This window comes from Borostomias antarcticus, assembly GCF_949987555.1.
Source record: "Borostomias antarcticus genome assembly, chromosome: 7".
In the NCBI taxonomy this organism is placed as follows: domain Eukaryota; kingdom Metazoa; phylum Chordata; class Actinopteri; order Stomiiformes; family Stomiidae; genus Borostomias; species Borostomias antarcticus.
In genome coordinates this window covers 12996722-13016562 of record NC_140240.1, presented here as the reverse complement: position 1 = coordinate 13016562, position 19841 = coordinate 12996722, and the positions used below count along the sequence as shown (strand labels likewise).

At 48.7% G+C, this 19841-nt stretch overlaps 1 protein-coding gene across 1 annotated transcript in view; it reads left to right on the top strand.

The window, feature by feature from the left end:
- Positions 1 to 3052, top strand: part of LOC311311601 (CTTNBP2 N-terminal-like protein) — a gene marked incomplete at both ends in the record, with an annotated part of 18911 nt that extends 15859 nt beyond the window's left edge. Inside the window, 3 exons of the mRNA XM_084441351.1 lie at positions 1 to 20; positions 444 to 551; positions 1694 to 3052. The exon at positions 1 to 20 is cut by the window's left edge and continues 217 nt beyond it. Of these exons, the coding sequence (XP_084297477.1) occupies positions 1 to 20; positions 444 to 551; positions 1694 to 3052 (1487 nt within the window). The remainder of the gene's footprint in view (positions 21 to 443; positions 552 to 1693) is intronic.
- Between the last annotated feature and the right edge of the window lie 16789 nt (positions 3053 to 19841).

Below are 19841 nucleotides of genomic sequence, written 5' to 3'. Positions count from 1 at the left end.
CAGAGAGCAGACACCGGAGGGTGAGTTCCAGCCGTGTGTGTGTGTGTGTGTGTGTGTGTGTGTGTTTATGCATGTGTAATTATCTATACCTGATTGTTTTAATTGATTTGATTGCTTTAATTGATTTTGCATGCATTTGTTTTGTTTGGGTCTATTGTGAACTCGTCAACCCTGAAAATGAGGGAAACCTCGGTGCTTTTACGAGTCAAAATAAAGGTTTGAATTGAATTGAATACCTGTATCTCTGCCTATAACATCCGACTGTAAGGTGTACAGCGTCAGAAGCTGTTACCGGAATAATAGTCCTAAAAGCGCTCGTCTTGTACAGTAATTTGCTGTAGACTAGTCTGTAGAGGTGTTAGTTTGCACTGCGTTTGAACACTGCAGCCTTCCCTGGCGTCTGGTCATTCCTGGGTCTCTGTCTCCCCCTTGTGGTGCGTCAGGTCATTGTGGACCTGGAGGAGGAGAGGCGGAGGCACGCGGAGGACACAGCCGAGGGGGATGATGTCACCTACATCTTGGAGAAGGAGAGGGAGCGTCTCCTCCAGCAGGTGGAGTCACACGTTTCTCAGCAGAGCTGTTAGCTGACGTCCTCTGCGCCATGTTTCTCAGGGTCGAGCAGAATGTGACTGTGTCTCACTATTCCTGTTCTCCCACTCCAACATCTGGGCTCTGACGCAACTCTTCACACATGTTTGACTGTGTGTCTGTGTGTGTGTGTGTGTTCCTGTCTGTCTGTGTGTGTTTGTGTGTGTGTGTGTGTGCGTGCGTGTGTGTCCCTCTGTGTGTGTGTGTGTGTGTGTGTGTTCCTGTGTGTGTGTGTCCCTGTGTGTCTGTGTGTGTTTGTGTGTGTGTGCGTGCGTGTGTGTCCCTCTGTGTGCATGTGTGTGTGTGTGTATCGCTTTGGATAAGATCGTCTGCGAAATTACTGTAATGTAATGTGTTTGTTTGTGTGTGTGTGTCCCTCCCTCTGCGTGTGTGTGTATGTGTGTGGCTTTGGATAAGAACGTCTGCTAAATGACTGTAATGTAATGTGTGTGTGTGTGTGTGTGTGTCCTTCTATGTGTATACATGTGTGCATGTGTGTGTGTGTGTGTTTGTTTCTGAGTGTATGTGTATGTGTGTATGCGTGTCAAGGTTATAATAGTTTTGCTTTTTTATAATAGTTTAACTTTTTGTTTTCAATTTCAGTTTAGTTTTAATTCGTTTTTAAAGCAGATTTGCTAGTTTAGTTTCATTTTTAGTTTTTGAAAATGCTTAGTTTAAAGTTTAGTTTTTATTAGTTTCAGTATTAGTTTTAGTTTTTTTTTCTTCTGCGCTAGCCTGGTGAGACCATCCTGATCTCGCCAGTTCACATTGTTTCACTCCGTGTGAAACAAACCATCTGGTGCACATCAGGTTACTTCTGCACAGGGGAACAGCTAAAGAATACATAGAGGATAGATTTAATATCCACCCAAAATACTAGGCTTATATATGAAATGAAAAAGACTAAAACTAATGACATTTTCTCAATAATTTTTGTTTATTTTAGTTAGTTTTGTAAACACACAATACAGTTTTAGTTAGTTATAATTTTTTTGTAAAGCCTAGTTTTTATTTTTATTTCAGTTAACTAAAATGTTTTTTCACAGTTAGTTTTCGTTAACTATAATAACCTTGGTGTGCGTGCGTGCGCTCCTCCTCTGCTCAGCTGGAGTTCGAGCGCACTCAGGTGCGGCGTCTGGAGAAGGAGCAGCGCCGTCAGCAGGAGCAGCGCGAGGAGGAGCGGGCGCAGCACCGCCAGCTGTCCAGCACGCTGGCCAAGGAGTGCAAGTGGGCCAGCTCCCGCGCCCTGGAGGAGGGCCAGCGCCTGGCCGAGCTGGGCCGCCGGCTGGAGCGCGAGCGCGAGGAGGCGCGCGGCCTCCGGGCCCGGCTGGAGGAGGAACGGAGGAGGGCCCTGCGCACGGAGGCGCGCGTGGAGGAGCAGCTGGCCGAGTTCGACACGGAGCGCGAGCAACTGCGCTCGCGGCTGAGGAGGGAGGAGGCGCAAAGCCGCCGGCTGCGGGAGGAGGCGGAGGAGCTGAGGGGGGAGATGGCCGCTGTCGGCGGAGGGGGGAGGCGCAGGGAGGAGGAGGAGGAGGGGAGAGGGAGAGAGGGGAGGACCGACGTGGAGTCTCTCTCCAGCCAGGCGCTGGTCAGGGAGGAGCTCTGCTCCCAGCCGAAGGTCAACGGGCACCACGGCCCCCTGGAGGGAGGGGTCAAGGCCGACGGCCCCTGCAACAGTGCTCTGTTACTCCCCGGTCCAGTCTCTACCCCTCCCTCTACCCCTGTCCTTGCCCCTCCCTCTACGCCTGCCCCCACGCCTGTCGTCCCTGCCTCTGCCCCTCCCACCCAGAGCCTTCCCCCCTGCGGTGCAGCCCCCTCCCTCTCCCCATGCCCCTCCCCTCTGCTGCCTCGCCACCCCGGCAGCCCGAACCCCGGCCCCGGCCCCACCCCCGGCTCTAACCCCAACTACCAGTCCTCCTACCAGGCGGGCATCCACCAGCGCTTCCACGCCGCCCGCCACAAGTTCCAGGGCCAGGCCGACCCGGAGCCCCAGCCCTCCCCCCAGCAGGCCCCCCAGTGCCCCCTCTCCCCCGGGGAGCCGTCCTTGTCCCCCAGCCCCTCCCCGGAGGCCAGCCCGGGCAGGCAGCTGGCCCGCAGCACCGTCACCCAGGCCCTGTCGCGCTTCACCGCCCAGCAGGGGGCCGCCAAGCCGCCGGCCGTCCCCAACAGCTCCCCGTTCGGTACGGACTACCGCAACCTGGCCCCCTCCTCCCCTGTCATCGGGAGGGCCTCGGGCGGCGGGGGGCCCCCTCCCCTGGGGCTCCGGTCGCCCACCGTCGCCCGGGCAGACCGGGGAAACCCGCCCCCCATTCCCCCGAAGAAGCCCGGCCTGGCACAGTCCCCCGGTTCCCCGGTCCCGGGCGCCAGGGCCGGACACTTCCCGGAGCTGACGAGCAGCTGCGGACTCACCTCCGGCCAGGAGGAGGTGAAGGAGCTGGACAGGGTGGTGTCCTCCACCAGTTAGCTAGCTTAGCTGGAGCGCTAGTAGCATAGAGCGGTTGAAGGTGTATCTGTATTGCCGTCTCTGTACAGTAAACCTCTATGCCAAGGGCATCCAGCTCACCAGCTCACAGTCTGTCTCCCTTTAAGTCATTTGAAAGGGAATGTGAAAGCAGCAGTCGGTCTGCTTGAGCAGTCTTGTTGACCAGGGGAGCCCCCCTGGTCTGGTCTGGTCTGGTCTGGTCTGGTCTGGTCTGGTCTGGTCTGGTCTGGGTCTGGTCTGGTCTGGTCTGGTCTGGTCTGGTCTGGGTCTGGTCTGGTCTGGTCTGGGTCTGGTCTGGTCTGGTCTGGTCTGGTCTGGTCTGGGTCTGGTCTGGTCTGGTCTGGTCTGGTCTGGGTCTGGTCTGGTCTGGGTTTGGTCTGGTCTGATCTGGGTCTGGTGTGGGTCTGGTCTGGGTCTGGTGTGGGTCTGGTCTGGGTCTGGTCTGGGTCTGGTTTGGGTCTGGTCTGGGTCTGGTCTGGTCTGGTCTGGTCTGGGTCTGGTCTGGTCTGGTCTGGTCTGATCTGGGTCTGGTGTGGGTCTGGTCTGGGTCTGGTCTGGGTCTGGGTCTGGTTTGGGTCTGGTCTGGTCTGGTCTGGTCTGGTCTGGTCTGGGTCTGGTCTGGTCTGGTCTGGTCTGGGTCTGGTCTGGGTCTGGTCTGGTCTGATCTGGGTCTGGTGTGGGTCTGGTCTGGGTCTGGTCTGGTGTGTGCTTGGCGTGCCATGGCCCTGTCCTTCTGGTTGTATCATAGCTTTAGCTTCCTACACTCTCATGAGATAAGAGTGTCTTGTAGAACCGTCCGGGGTTCTAAACCGCACCTTCTAGAGGGCCCTGCTGTATATGGAGACAAAGTTACATTTGGAACCCAAAAGGCTTCTCTACAACTGAGTTGAAAAAGTTTTTATATGGAATCTTCTTACAGAGCGTTCCTCCACAACGAAGAATGGGTCTACATAGAACTCTCTTTTATATACACATGCTAAGAGATTCTGAACACTGTCTTGGATTATTTTATTTATTTTATTTTATATCCTATCTAATGGTTGATTTTACTATAGCACTATAACTATTTGTATTTAATTGTATTTTCTTCTGATTCAGTACTGTTATTTAAGAAAGCGATAACATTGGTTTATCTGATACAGTATGATCATGCTTAGATAAATGTGCCAACATGCAGTTTACACTTCACTAAACATCGTCTTATAAAGATGGTACTGTTGTCATTTTGTTCAAGTTGAAGTGGGATGGTTCCTAATACATCCATGCATGGTCATCAGGAAGGTCATACCGTGGCACATGATTTTAACATTCCAAATATCCAGAGGATTTAATGTGTGTGTATAATGCCTTTTATGAATCATTAGACGTTATATAGTATGCACTCATAGCAGTATTTGATAAGAATTAAATGTACAGTATATTTTTACACTTGCATGAGTAGAGATTGTACATTTCTTCCAACTGGCATAGTAGTGAGTAAGTAGTGCACTGCAAAGACTGCACAAATGTTACCGGTATTTGAAAAGATTTTTGTCTCAGTTAATATTATCTAGTCATCGCCATGATGTACTGTCCTATCAATCTTCTATTAAGTATGTATGTATGTATGTATGTACTGTATGTATGTATGTATGTATGTATGTATGTATGTATATGTGTGTGTATGTACAGTATGTATAGCAAATGATCACCAATGCATCTGTATAGACCGTTTTGTTATTTGTTTTTGTTTATTATGACAGAGCCAGTGAGTACAATCATCTTCCTCTTTCTGTGTATCTAGTAAAACTGTACTGATTACTTAACCCCTTTCAATACATCACGTTTTTTAAAATTGTGTTGTTTGTCAAATTCTTTCTGACCATGTTTTTAAAAATTGTGTTGATTGGCAAATTCTTTCTGACGCCACTGTAGAAGTAGCAGTGTAGTTTGTAGACTTGTCCACCAGGTGTCACTGTCTGACCAGCATGGTACACTCTCACGTCTTTGAGTTCATCAAACCTTAATTAGCCCAGAAATGGCCTGAAGAACAGATTATACTGTACTGTACACTGTGCTGCTGTGCAGTGCTTGGGTCATTTTACATAATCATACACACACACACACAGTGAGAAAAGATAAATAAAAACATAGTTTATTAGTAAATTACATATAAAAATAATAATAAAATAAAACATGATGGATCATATATGATAAAGGGAATAGAAAATAAGAAACAGTAAAAAAAAGAAAAAAAGAGTGAAAATGTTTGAATTGAGAAAAGCGAGATTAAAAGTTCCCACAGTTTCATCCATAGGTTTTCTGGCAGGGTATTCCAGAGGCTGGGGGTGTAAGAACAGAAGGCTGCCTACCCATGTCGATTGGTCCTGGCTCCAGGAACCATTAAAAGTTCAGTGCCATAGGACCTCAGGGACCTACTTGGTGTGTATCGTAAAAGCATGCCTGACATGTACTCAGGTGCATGATTATGGAGTGCTTTGTAAACTAATAAAATAATCTTAAAATATGTTCTAAAACTGACAGGTAACTAATGTAGTGATTCTAAGACTGGTGTGATGCGCCTTCCTTCTGATTATATCATTTGAAGTTGACTAATAGCTTTCTTTGGTAGACCAGATAGGAGAGCATTACAGTAATCCAACCTGCTACTGATAAAAGCATGCATTACTCTTTCAGTGTCAGCCTGAGAGGGAAAATGTTTCATACTAGCAATGTTTCCCAAGTGATGAAACTAGAAATGGTGCTCAGAGAGAACAGACCTCCACCCTGAATGCATTGCGTGGCTCTGTGGGTGAATGGGTTCTAAATTGGCCCATGCTACACCCCTCCACCGAGTCTCAGGAAAATCAAATGTTTTTGCGTAATCATAGTCCAAAAACTGAATGGAAGTGATTGGGCAGTCCGGCTGTGTTTGGGCGGCCATGGACCCGACCTGTGATTCAAATCCACTCCAAAATGTGAGAACTTGTCTTGTAAGTTGGCCCATGCTAGACCCCTCCACTGAGTTTCATGAAAATCGGTCAGGTAGTTTTTGCGTAATCGTAGTTCAAACCAGGCCAGGTCCAGCCTGGCTTATGTGTGTTGGCTGGCTTGTTTCTGTGCGGGACTGGTAGGACGTTAATGTTTGATAAAGATAGGTCTTGTCACCTGGACACATCAGTTCCAATTCTTCCAATGCTAATCCAGCACAATAAGAGCGGGATAGCCAGTAAGCTCATGGGCTCACAACAACTAGCAGCAGCTTCCATGCTAAAGCAGTTACACTGATGATAACATAAAGTCATCCCCACCAGGAACCCCGGTCTCCTGGGTGGGAGTCCAATGCTCTCACCACTACTCTACTTGTGCAGTGGAGATCGGTGGGTGGGTTTTGGTGTCCTTCTTCCAGTCCCTAGTGTGGGTTGGGGTTAGAATATGGGTTGGGGTTGGGACAGGATCTGATCTATAAGGCAAGGGGTAAAGGTTGGAGTGAAAGGATGAACATGTGGAGGTTTGGGGTATAGTCCCATAAAGTCATCCCCACCGGGTCTTCAACCCCAGTCTCCAGGGTGGGAGTCCAATGCTCTCACCACTACTCTACTTGTGCAGTGGAGATCGGCGGGTTGATTTTGGTGTCCTTCTTGATTTTGGTGTGCTGGGACTACTGCGTCTTGTGGTGCCAACAGAGAAATGCAGGCCAACATTGTCCGCAGTAACGGAGGGAGGGAGTGAGGGAGTGATAAACGGACAAACGCTATACTAGGTGCGCTGGCTTACAGCCATACACAAAAAAAAAAAAAAAAAAAAGCATCAATACTTTAAGCTCATTTCTCCATCACCACCTAAAGCTGTGCCAGTCAACAGTCAGTCTAATCACTGCAAATAAACCACATAGGCGTAGAACGATTGGTGCATCACATCCTATACAAAAATTAATTACTATAGGATTTGAAGTGTCCTACTCCTATTGTAATGAGGACTGTCTATAATGCAGTAGCGTACCGTGGGGTCTTGCACAGGGTCTTCTCCGACATGGTTATTACTCCCAATGCCCCCCAAACCCCCCCCCCGCCCGCACACCCCGTACACACACGCAGATAGGGAGAGAAACTACGCACGTAGGGGTCAGTGGAGTCTGGTGGGTCCTAGAACCGGGTAAGCCAGGACCAACGAAGCACGCACGCACGCGCAGCGCGCACGATTTTTTGGGGGGGTGCGCTGTCAAAGCATGCCCTGATGGGTTTCATAACACCAGAAGGGCGCTGAGCATTGGCATTTATATGTAAAAACATACAGGAAAACTATAGTAGCCTAGGCTACTGATGTTTTTTTAAACACATCAACAAAGGCCAATAATTTGAGAGCGAGCGAATAAGAGGGCAATATTTAGGCCGAAACAACCAAGCTTTTAGGGACACACTAAATACACTACAGAGCCATTATGACAACAATGGCCAAGCACCACGAAGAGAATGACAGGACAATAAAATACACCCCCTTAGGACAGAGCACTCAATAGCCTACTCCCCTACTTCACTAATCAGTGTTTAGGCTACTAGCCTACAAGGCTACTAGGCGTATTAGCCCACCGCTCCAGGTCTTGATTTGGTCTTGATTTGATTTGGTCTTGACTTCCGTAAGCTAGAATCATTTTATCTGGCCTACAATGTTAAAGGACTATGCTCGTTTTTGACAACCTGGACCTTATTTACGACATATTATAAGAAGTTTGACTCACCCAGATCACTTTTGTGTTGTTCGGAGGCCTGTAGAAGAAATTTAAAATCCAGCGCGAGCCAGTATATCCATGTAATGGCGGCGCACGGGGCAAAGGGAATGCAGCTTCTCAAAATCCATTTTCGGCCGCTAAACGGTTGTTTTCATCAATCACATTGCATGAATCGACAGTTGATATTCCTCTACGCGAGCCATTCTTTCGGTTTTCAAATACGTGGTCTGTAGCCACTGTAATATGATCTTTACAAGCCTCTCCCCCACTTGCTCCAGCACGCATGCGCACAGGCCAGCGCGCAGCCTGCTATTCTCAGGCTCACATTCTCTGCGCTACGATCGTAGTTGGTGCCGAGAATATTGTCGTCGTCATTCGTCAGCAACAATCCGATCGTAGCGCAGAGAATGTGAGGGAGCATAGCCAGTGTAAAGATCATATTACAGTGGCTACAGACCACGTATTTGAAAACCGAAAGAATGGCTCGCGTAGAGGAATATCAACTGTCGATTAATGCAATGTGATTGATGAAAACAACCGTTTAGCGGCCGAAAATGGATTTTGAGAAGCTGCATTCCCTTTGCCCCGTGCGCCGCCATTACATGGATATACTGGCTCGCGCTGGATTTTAAATTTCTTCTACAGGCCTCCGAACAACACAAAAGTGATCTGGGTGAGTCAAACTTCTTATAATATGTCGTAAATAAGGTCCAGGTTGTCAAAAACGAGCATAGTCCTTTAAGTGAATAACGAACTAGTAAGACCGGTGTCAACGGACCGTAACATGGACTGTATTTTCATGAGGACTGTAGGGGGCGACGGAGCACTACCAAAATGCTAAACACGGATGAAAATGAAGCGATATGGCAGAATACAAGACGCATTTAAGTCAAAAACAGTCTGAAAGTCTATTTCAGGCTTCCCCTTATGGTGTCAGAACGATGGCTTATGATCAAGTTTTCAAATCAAGTTTTATTTGGATTTGTATGGGTAAACCAGGATTACCCTGGCTTATAGGAGCAATCGCCACTGGTAGGGGTACCAATAATTTGCAACACTTGGGACAATTTAATTGTTCCTATCAAAATGTAAACAACTAATTCCGCACCAAAACAAAGTCCATTAGGCTACGACCACTCGTGCTCAAACACCACAACGTCTTTTATCAAACTGAAATAGCCCTGCCAGTGCTAACCATCTCTGGGCTACTGTATTTAACATAATAACATTGCATTCATAAGCCATCGTTCTGACACCATAAGGGGAAGCTTGTCAACGACATGGGACAACAGGTCCTTATCTCTCAAATAGCAGCAAATTCACACACATTGCTAACATGATCAATCTGAAATGCATACGGTTGCGTGTCCACCGACAAGCTGTATTTTAGGGCGCTATAGGGACGAGAAAATAACTAACCTGATATAAAATGGCCACCGCAAACGCGGGCATTTCTGATTATGTCCTCAGTCCAGTCCGTAGGCTATGCTTAGCCACAGGCGACTCCATTTCTGAAAAGGCCAGTTTCCTCTTTAAACGAATAAAGTTTGTCACTAGAGCGCCGATTTGTAGCCTACACCCGTAGACGCAACAGCCAGACATTAGTCAAACCTAGTCTTTGCACTAAAATACGTCTCGCTCTGAACTCGTCTGTCTCCCCCTGCTTCTGTTTCAAGAATACGCGCGCATACCTAGGTCTATAATGAACAAATATGACCCACACTCTATTTTAACAAATGCTGGGTTTTGAAGCCTCGTCGCTACCAATAAATAACTTATTTAGACGCGTTCTGTCCGAGTGAAATTCTTTTTCCGAGGTAGTCTTCTTCTGTGGTGGTGGCGGTGCTTTGAAGCTTCAACCCAGCATTTGTTAAAATAGACCCTTTTGCTTAGGTAAGTGAAGTTTCATGTATCTGACACTTGTAGGCTAAATATGAGCGCCTCTCCTAACTAGGCCGACACCGATTTATTTTTACGGAAAAGTGAATGGACCAGCAAAGGACTGTTGTCTGGCATGAGCGAGCGGAATGCGACAACGGGACTGAGAAGGGCTACATTTCAACCAGACATTCCAGTGAAACCAGCTAGTCAAAATAACTTGCCTGATATAAAATGGGCACCGCAAACGCAGGCATTTCTGATGATTTCCTCAGTCCAGTCCGTACGCTTAATAATGGCGATTTCGTCTGTCTTCCTCTGCTACTGTTTCAAGAATGTGCGCGCATACTTGTGCTGACTAGGCTGTAAAAGGGTCTATAATTAACAAATATGACCCACGCTCGTTACATAACTTCTACAACATCCAGTGACAAAATATGTCATGGTACCTTGGTGTGTCCACACCAAGGTTTGAACTCACAACCTTCTCGGTGATAGGCAGCACACTGTCCACTCGGCCACCACTGACCTGAGACTTCTGTGGAGTCTTTTGGTTTTGATGTTCTGGGACCACTGCCTCTTGTGGTAGCAACAATAGAACTGCAGGTTAACAACAAGAAGAAAGAGGAAGGGAGCGACAAATAAGATTCCCTCTTCTTGGTGTGTCGGCTTACAGCCAACACACAAAAATGAATGGAGGCAAATTGCCGGTCGTGTTTGGGCTACCTGTGGACCGGAGAGGCCGACCCAGTTCTCAGGTCTTCTAAGGATATCATGATATACAGTACCTGGTCAAAAGCTGCGCTCAGGTCCAGAAGGACAAGGACAGAGAGCTTTTTGGCATCAGCGTTGTTTTTGTAGTCATTTACCAGCTTGACCAGTGCTGTCTCTGTGCTGAGACCACTCTGGGAAAGAGCTCAACAGCAACAGTCCTCTACAAAGAACTATCAGCTATTCGGTGATACAGCTGGACATTTTTTATACTATGGTTACACCTCTGAAGCAAGGGTAACCCTATAATGTCCAGCTGTGTATAGCTAGCCACAACGTACACAAGTTGATATCAGTCACACAAGGAGAGACCCCCCCCCACACACACACACACTACTCCTGCAACTTGTAACCCCAACTATTGTTACCGGGTGCTGGTCTGGCTGTAAGATGTTTATGTAGCCATGCAGGAAGTGAACACTTGGGTAACCGGGTGAAACGTGAGAATAGCTGGTGAAACTCATTCCTCAAATGAGTGCTGACGGTCCCTCCAAGAGGGACGTCCCTATTGGCAGGACTGTCAGCGCGTCCGCCTCCCGAGCTTGTCGAACGTGGGTTCGAATCCTGCCCTGGGCAAGCCTTTAACACGGATCGAACTGTTGAACACAACGCAGATGAGAGTACGACACTTGCATCAGGCACCACAAGAACACACTTTCTCACTGGGCTCACGTCACACCAAAAGCGTAAAAAGGACTTCACTTTCCATGCTGTTGCTGTGGTAGGCTACAGTACAATGTTGTCCCTGGGACTACAGCCTCTACGCACACTATGCCCTATCCCCTCTTGTGAGGACCCCCGAGGAATTCCGACCTCAGAACCGTTCCCGATGTTCTCCAGTAGGAACAGAGAGCTCGACTCCCAGCCCAGCCCAGTCACTGGTGCACAATCAGGGCCCCCTGCCGCTGCTCTGGCTGATTAGGGAATGTGGGGTTATGAAATCCCCCTTGAGCTGATAGAAGAGCGAGATGTGTGTGTGTGTGTGTGTGTGTGTGTGTGTGTTAGTCTGCACCTCATTAGCCCAAGTGTTGCTTCAGCCGAAACGTGCGTGGTGGTGCATTCTTCTGCCACGTCTGTGGGGTGTTGATTCAATCAGGCGTCCGGGACGGTAGAGCCACGGGCGGTTGTGAAACCACGGGGAACCTAATGAGGGCGGGGAACCTAGTGAAACCGTGGGGAACCTAATGAGGGCGGGGAACCTTATGGGATGGATCACTCAACGCCGGCACAACCTACACGAAGACTGTGCGACTGTGTCTCAAAAATCTATTATGTTTGGTAGGGGAGATATTTTCTAGCCACCTGTTTCACTAGTAATGTTAGTTACCATTCAATCAGTAACGTGTAAGGAACAGCAAGACGTTATATATATATATATATATATATATATATATATATATATATATATATATACTGTAGAACTATTGGTCTAGTGTTGCATCTTTTAGGAATAATTTACATAACTTTATCACAGGAACATTAACCCTTGAATTTATGGACTTATACCATCATCCCCAAGAGATCGCCCATCCTACTTGGATTATGTGTGCTCTCCAACCCACACACCTAGAGCTACACACACACACACACGCACACACCTAGAGCTACACACACACACACACACACACACACACACACACCTAGAGCTACACACACACTCACACACACACACACACACACACACACACCTAGAGCTACACACACACTCACACACACACACACCTAGAGCTACACACACACACACTCACACACACACACACACACACACACACACCTAGAGCTACACACACACACTCACACACACACACACACACACCTAGAGCTACACACACACACACACACACACACACACACAACTAGAGCTACACACACACACACACACACACACACGCCTAGAGCTACACACAAACACTCACTCACACACACACACACACACACCTAGAGCTCCATACACACACACACACACACACACACAGACACACACACACACACACACACACACACACACACACACGTACCTAGAGCTACACACATACACACACCTAGAGCCACACACACACACACACACACCTAGAGCCACACACACACACACACACCTAGAGCTGGCCCCATCTCACACCCTAAGTTGTAGGACCCAGCCGGTGATGAACGGCGCTGTACGGTATCCCATCCCCCCCCCCCCCCCCCCCGGCGCTCGAGACCGTTCCCATCAGAGAGCACATGAGCCCCCCTCATCACTCTCACACACACGTAGAGTACACACACGTACAGTACACACACACACACAGTACGCACACACGGACACGGGCCGTTCCTCAAGCCCAACGACTTCCTCCGGGCTTTGGGAAGAGGGGCAGGGTCGCCTCCTCTCCGCTCCGCTCACCTAATCAACATTCCAGCACGGGACAGCAGTGCTGCGTAGCGGGGCCAACGCAGACACGTCTGACCTCCGGCAAAGCCCTCCCCGTAAACACAGCGCTGGCCTGATGAGCTGTGAGCAGCCAAGACCGAGCTGGTGCTGTGACAGGGAGGGAGGGGGAGGAGGGGGAGGAGGGGAGGGAGGGGAGGGAGGGAGGGGTAGAGAGGGAGACGGGGAGGGAGGGAGACGGGGTAGAGAAGGAGGCAGGGGGAGGGAGGGAGACAGGGGGAGGGAGGGAGGGAGACAGGGGTAGAGAGGGAGGGAGGGGTAGAGAAGGAGACAGGGGGAGGGAGGGAGACAGGGGGAGGGAGGGAGGGAGGGAGGGAGGGGTTGAGAAGGGGGGAGGGAGGGAGGGAGGGAGGGAGACAGGGGTAGAGAGGGAGGGAGGGAGGCAGGGGTAGAGAGGGAGGCAGGAGGAGACAGGTAGGGGTGGGAGGGAGACAGGGGTAGAGAGGGAGGGAGGTGGAGGGAAGGAGGGAGGGAGAGAGGGGTAGAGATGGAGGGAGGGAGGGGTAGAGAAAGAGGCAGGCGGAGGGAGTGAGGGAGGGAGGCAGGGGTAGAGAGGGAGGCAGGGGGAGACAGGTAGGGGTGGGAGGGAGACAGGGGGAGGGATGGTGGGAGGCAGGGGGGGAGATGAGGTGGGGAGGGGTAGAGAGGGAGGGAGACGGGGGTAGAGAGGGAGGGAAGGGTAGAGAGGGAGGGAGGGGGACAGGGAGGCAGAATTGCAGAAGGAGGGAGGGAAGCAGGCAAACAGATAGGGAGAGGAGAGGAGGAGAGGAGCAGGCTGAGTGGAGGTCAGGGATTATATTTTCAGTGTGGGAAGAGAGAAAACATGATGATTTACTGCAAAATGAACCAGGGGATCAGGAAGAGACACTCTATACACACGCAGGGCTTCACTAGCGCTGTATTTCTCTCTGAATGTTCGCTGACTTACTCCTCCTTCCCTTCACTCCTTCCCTCTTTCCTGTGAACCTCGCTGTCCGACCACCAGCCTCTTCAATAGGCTTGAGTAGTTCAGTACAATACAATACTGTGGGTTAGTGTTAGTGTACAGTGGGTTAGGGTTAGTGTACAGTGGGTTAGGGTTAGTGTACAGTGGGTTAGTGTTAGTGTACAGTGGGTTAGGGTTAGTGTACAGTGGGTTAGGGTTAGTGTTAGTGGTGTACTGTGGGGTTAGTGTGCTGTAGGGTTTAATAGTGTACTGTGGGGTTAGTGTGCTGTAGGGTTTAGTAGTGTACTGAGGGGTTAGTGTTAGTGTACTGTGGGGTTAGTGTGCTGTAGGGTTAAGTAGTATACTGAGGGGTTAGTGTTAGTGTACTGTGGGGTTAGTGTGCTGTAGGGTTTAGTAGTGTACTGAGGGGTTAGTGTTAATGTACTGTGGGGTTAGTGTTGGTGTACTGAGGGGTTAGTGTTAATGTACTGTGGGGTTAGTGTTGGTGTACTGTGGGGTTAGTGTGCTGTAGGGTCTAGTAGTGTACTGAGGGGTTAGTGTTGGTGTACTGAGGGGTTAGTGTGCTGTAGGGTTTAGTAGTGTACTGAGGGGTTAGTGTTAGTGTACTGTGGGGTTAGTGTGCTGTAGGATTTAGTATTGTACTGAATGGTTAGTGTAAGTGTACTGTGGGGTTAGTGTTGGTGTACTGAGGGGTTAATGTTAGTGTACTGAGGGGTTAGTGTTAGTGTACTGTGGGGTTAGTGTGCTGTAGGGTTTAGTAGTGTACTGAGGGGTTAGTGTTAGTGTACTTTGGGGTTAGTGTGCTGTAGGGTTTAGTAGTGTACTGAGGGGCTAGTGTGCTGTAGGGTTTAGTAGTGTACTGAGGGGTTAGTGTACTGTGGGGTTAGTGTGCTGTAGGGTTTAGTAGTGTACTGTGGGGTTAGTGTGGGTGTACTGAGGGTTTAGTGTGAGTGTACTGAGGGGTTAGTGTTAGTGTACTGTGGGGTTAGTGTGCTGTAGGGTTTAGTAGTGTACTGAGGGGTTAGTATGCTGTAGGGTTTAGTAGTGTACTGAGGGGTAAGTGTTAGTGTACTGTGGGGTTAGTGTGCTGTAGGGTTAAGTAGTGTACTGAGGGGTTAGTGTTAGTGTACTGAGTGGTTAGTGTGCTGTAGGGTTAAGTAGTGTACTGAGGGGTTAGTGTTAGTGTACTGTGGGGTTAGTGTGCTGTAGGGTTTAGTAGTGTACTGAGGTGTTAGTGTTAGTGTACCTAGGGGTTAGTGTTAGTGTACTGTGGGGTTAGTGTGCTGTAGGGTTTAGTAGTGTACTGAAGGGTTAGTGTTAATGTACTGTGGGGTTAGTGTGCTGTAGGGTTTAGTAGTGTACTGAGGGGTTAGTGTTAGTGTACTGAGTGGTTAGTGTGCTGTAGGGTTTAGTAATGTACTGAGGGGTTAGTGTTAGTGTACTGTGGGGTTAGTGTGCTGTAGGGTTTAGTAATGTACTGAGGGGTTAGTGTTAGTGTACTGAGGGGTTAGTGTGCTGTAGGGTTTAGTAATGTACTGAGGGGTTAGTGTTAGTGTACTGAAGGGTTAGTGTGCTGTAGGGTTTAGTAATATACTGAGGGGTTAGTGTTAGTGTACTGAGTGGTTAGTGTGCTGTAGGGTTTAGTAGTGTACTGAGGGGTTAGTGTTAGTGTACTGAGGGGTTAGTGTGCTGTAGGGTTTAGTAATGTACTGAGGGGTTAGTGTTAGTGTACTGTGGGGTTAGTGTGCTGTAGGGTTTAGTAGTGTACTGAGGGGTTAGTGTTAGTGTACTGAGGGGTTAGTGTTAGTGTAAAACAAAACGACAATAACAATCATCCACCACAACCCTTCCCACAGCTGCTCAGGGTCGTACCCAACTAATGCATGAGCTATCACTTAATGATCTTACCAAGAAGTCAGTGAAGGGGTTCCAAATCTTATCAAATTCTCTAAGTTTGTCTTTCAGTAAAAACCTTATCTTTTCTAAATGCAATGTGTCAGTCAATTCGCTTAGCCAAAGTTGACTAGTTAGGACCTCTTTCTTCTTCCAAAACAATAGAATCCATTTTTTTTTAGCTGTGATAAGACCATAGGACAAACATTTTTGTTGGGAGTTCTGCAGTGTCACTGATATTTCTGACACACCAAGTATGATTAAAAGTGGATCAGGTTCTAAGTGGAACTGGAGCCCTGAAGGTGATCATATCTCCCAGTTCTTACAGGCCTGTGTTGTGTGACTGGGATTGTGCAATCCAGGTCAAGGTGAACACTCAGCCCAGCCGTGATTAAAGAGAGAATTTACAACCCTTCTCTCAACACCGTCAACAAACCAGAAATACGTCCTGAACGCCTGTCCCGTTCCCGCTGGACGCCCTCCTGGGGGGGGCGGGAGGAGGAGGGGGGCTATAAACGAGCACAGGAAGTGACATGGGGGGTGGGATGGCTCCACCATGACATAATTTCAGACGGTGGCCAGCGGCCAGCTGTGGCGGTGGTGGTGGTGTGCGCTCTCGGCCGCTACGTCCAGAATTAGCTCGGGGCCATAAGGGGGCCCGGAATAGGTGGCATGGCGCTGCGCCCCTCATGGGTACCCAGCTGGGGGGGGGGGGGGGGGGGGCTTCACCTGCTCCCTGTAAAGCAATTTGTTATAGAGTTGTCAGTGTAAAATCTGCAGCCTGCCAGGAGATAAAGAAAGACAGGGTCACATGTCATGAGGATTTGCCTCGGCCTGAAACCCACAGAACCGAAGGACACTGTGTGTGTGTGTGTGTGTGTTTGTGTGTGTGTGTGAGAGAGAGAGAGAGAGAGAGAGAGAGAGAGAGAGAGAGAAAAGAGAGAGTGTGTCTGTGTTAAACGTTGCAACATTGAAATTTCAGTAGATCCACCCAGAATGTGCATGTGCATGCGGGTGTGTGCGCGTACACACACACACATGCACACCGTTACCTCCGCTATCCATGGTGTAGTATTTTTAGGAAGCCGCATTGTTTTTGACCTTTACTTAGGTCTGTGACTAATGCTCCTGGATTTGTGCTGATTAATATGACCCCAAACACTCACTGTCTCACACACACACACACACACATGCGTGCGCACATGCACACACACACACGCACACACACTTGCACACACGCACACACACACACACGCTGCCATTGTCGGCTGGCTTCTTCCCTGGCTGTCCGAGCCGGACCACGGAGCCCCTAGCAGCTCCAGCAGGACCGGTCGAACCCTGCAGACACGCCTATGTGTCCACAGGAAGCAGATGAGCCAAGCAGTGGACCGTCTGCCTGGGCATCTGAGCAGGACAACACCGCTGTGGTGCTGGGTTAAATAATGCTCTCTGGTGTGTGTGTGTGTGTGTGTGTGTGTGTGTGTGTGTGTGTGTGTGTGTGTGTGTGTGTGTGTGTGTGTGTGTGAGAGTATTGGTTGTGACAGGAGAAAGAGGATGGAACCGCCCACAAGGTCAGAGCATGTTAAATCAGGAGGAGATGAGAGGGGAGGAGAGGAGGAGATGAGGAGGGAGGAGATGAGAGGAGGAGATGAGGAGGGAGGAGAGGAGGAGATGAGGAGGGAGGAGATGAGAGGGGAGGAGAGGAGAGGAGGAGAGGAGAAGGGAGGAGAGGAGAGGAGGAAATGAGGAGGGAGGAGATGAGAGGGGAGGAGAGGAGAGGAGGAGATGAGGAGGGAGGAGATGAGAGGAGGAGATGAGGAGAGGAGAGGAGGAGATGAGGAGGGAGGAGATGAGAGGGGAGGAGAGGAGGAGATGAGAAGGGAGGAGAGGAGATGAGAGGAGGAAATGAGGAGGGAGGAGATGAGAGGGGAGGAGAGGAGAGGAGGAGATGAGAAGGGAGGAGAAGAGAGGAGGAGATGAGGAGGGAGGAGAGGAGGAGATGAGGAGAGAGGAGAGGAAATGAGAGGGGAGGAGAGGAGATGAAGAGATGAGGAGGGAGTAGAGGAAATGAGGAGGGAGGACAGGAGGAGGGAGGACAGGAGATGAGAAGGGAGGAGAGGAGATGAGGAGGGAGGAGAGGAGATGGATGGATGGATGACTTTCAGTGTTGAACTGGGTGGTCAGATTGATTAGCTGGATCTGTCCATCCCCTCTGGGCGAAATACATCAAATAGCTACTTCAAAGGATCTGATAACTTTTTAAAGGTGCATTTGATTTATGCCAATATATATTACACTTTTGAACTATTCTTCTAGTGACATTTGTTCTTGTTTAACGAAATGAAATGTTTGATGGTATTAGCAAATTGTATTTGACCCCATGTCATGAGCCCATATCTCATACAGGCACGTGCACACACACACACACACACACACACACACACACACACACACACACACACACACACAAACACACACACACACATACACACACACATTTGACCCCATGTCATTAGGCCATATCTCATACACACACACACACACACACACACACACACACATACACACACACACACACACACGCACACGCACACACACACACACGCACACACACACACACACGCATACACACACACACACACACACCCAGGCAGCTCCTAACCAGAGCATTTGGTGGAGAGAAACAGGCCAAGCACGTGCTGAAACACCCCCTGAGGCAGATGACGGAGGCCTTTCAATCTATCACCATGGAGATGCCAAGTTCCTGTTTAATGATGTGTCAAAGCATGAAAGCTTGACCTCTCATAGCTGAAGGTGCCCCAAGCAGAACTCTCTCCTCGGCCGAGACCGCCAACCGGTAGGCAGACATACCTGTCCTACACCTTATCACACACATCTAATACGGAAAGTCGAGAAAGGAATCAGTTTGACCACATCGCTGATAATATCAGGCCGTGTGATTTGCAGGCCTCACGCCGTTGGAAAGGTATCCAGCCGTCTGCCTCGCGCTATCAGCATGTCTGGAAGGATGACGTTGACGGAGCTCTGCTGGGAGTATTCTGCAACACTATCACCTCCCACACCCCGGGAGAGGGTGGCTTCATTAAAGCAGTGTGTTATTTTTTGCTAATATTGGGGTCAGCCAATGATGTAAGTTCAAGATGCATCTGGCAAATATTTCCCTTTAAAAGAAGAACATTTGAGAAAAAATATATCGAAACTGTAGTTCCGTATTTTCGTTAACTGCAGATTAACGCTAAATTAGCCTGATTTAGAATTGAATAACTAAACTGTATTTATTTATTTTATTTATTTATTTACTTATTTATAGCCTTTATTTCACCAGGAAAAGCCCATTGAGACACCGTCTCGTTGGAAGGGTGACCAAGGCCAAGAAAACAGTAGGCTAATAGCCTAATTATAGGCTAAAATAAAAGTCAATGAATAAAACAATATAAACATAGGCCTACAGTAAAAGCAAAGACAGATAGACAACCATAGGCTACATCAATTGAAAGTTAAATGCGCAATTCATTTATTGAAGGAAAAAATAAACTCTAAAAATATATTTCTATTGGTCAAGAGCAAAAAAACGTAGGCGTAGGCCTACATTTGATTTATGATGATACATAACAGTTAGACCGAGTTTCTAAATATACCGTGCTCTCCCACCGACCATAGGCTACATACCGCTATCTGTAATTGTCTATTACAAAAGGGGCATGGACAGCTGACGCGCCGGTACGCTGTTGTGTCCTGCGGCGCATCTTGTTTCCCGTCTGAGAGAAGGTAGTCTGAGTATCTCTCTCGTCCTCGGCTAGACTCCAACTGATGCATACCTGTCTCTGCTATCTACCTACAGCATGAAAATAAAACCTCAGTTTGTGTAACATAATATTCGGCGACTATCTTGGTTTGCTTTGATCATCTACCATAATTACTGGCTCGCCGTGCCGAAAGTCAACGGAGACAGGCGTTTTGGAATGCGTAACAGGTGAGGAAGAAGGTTATCGCTGACAATCGGACGTCCACGTTTGGGAAATTTGAGAAGATGGACCTTCGTCTAAATTAGACCGTCACCTCAGATAAGATCCGACCCGGGATTTATCCAAAGAAGATACAGAAAGACTTGTGGAATATGTCCATG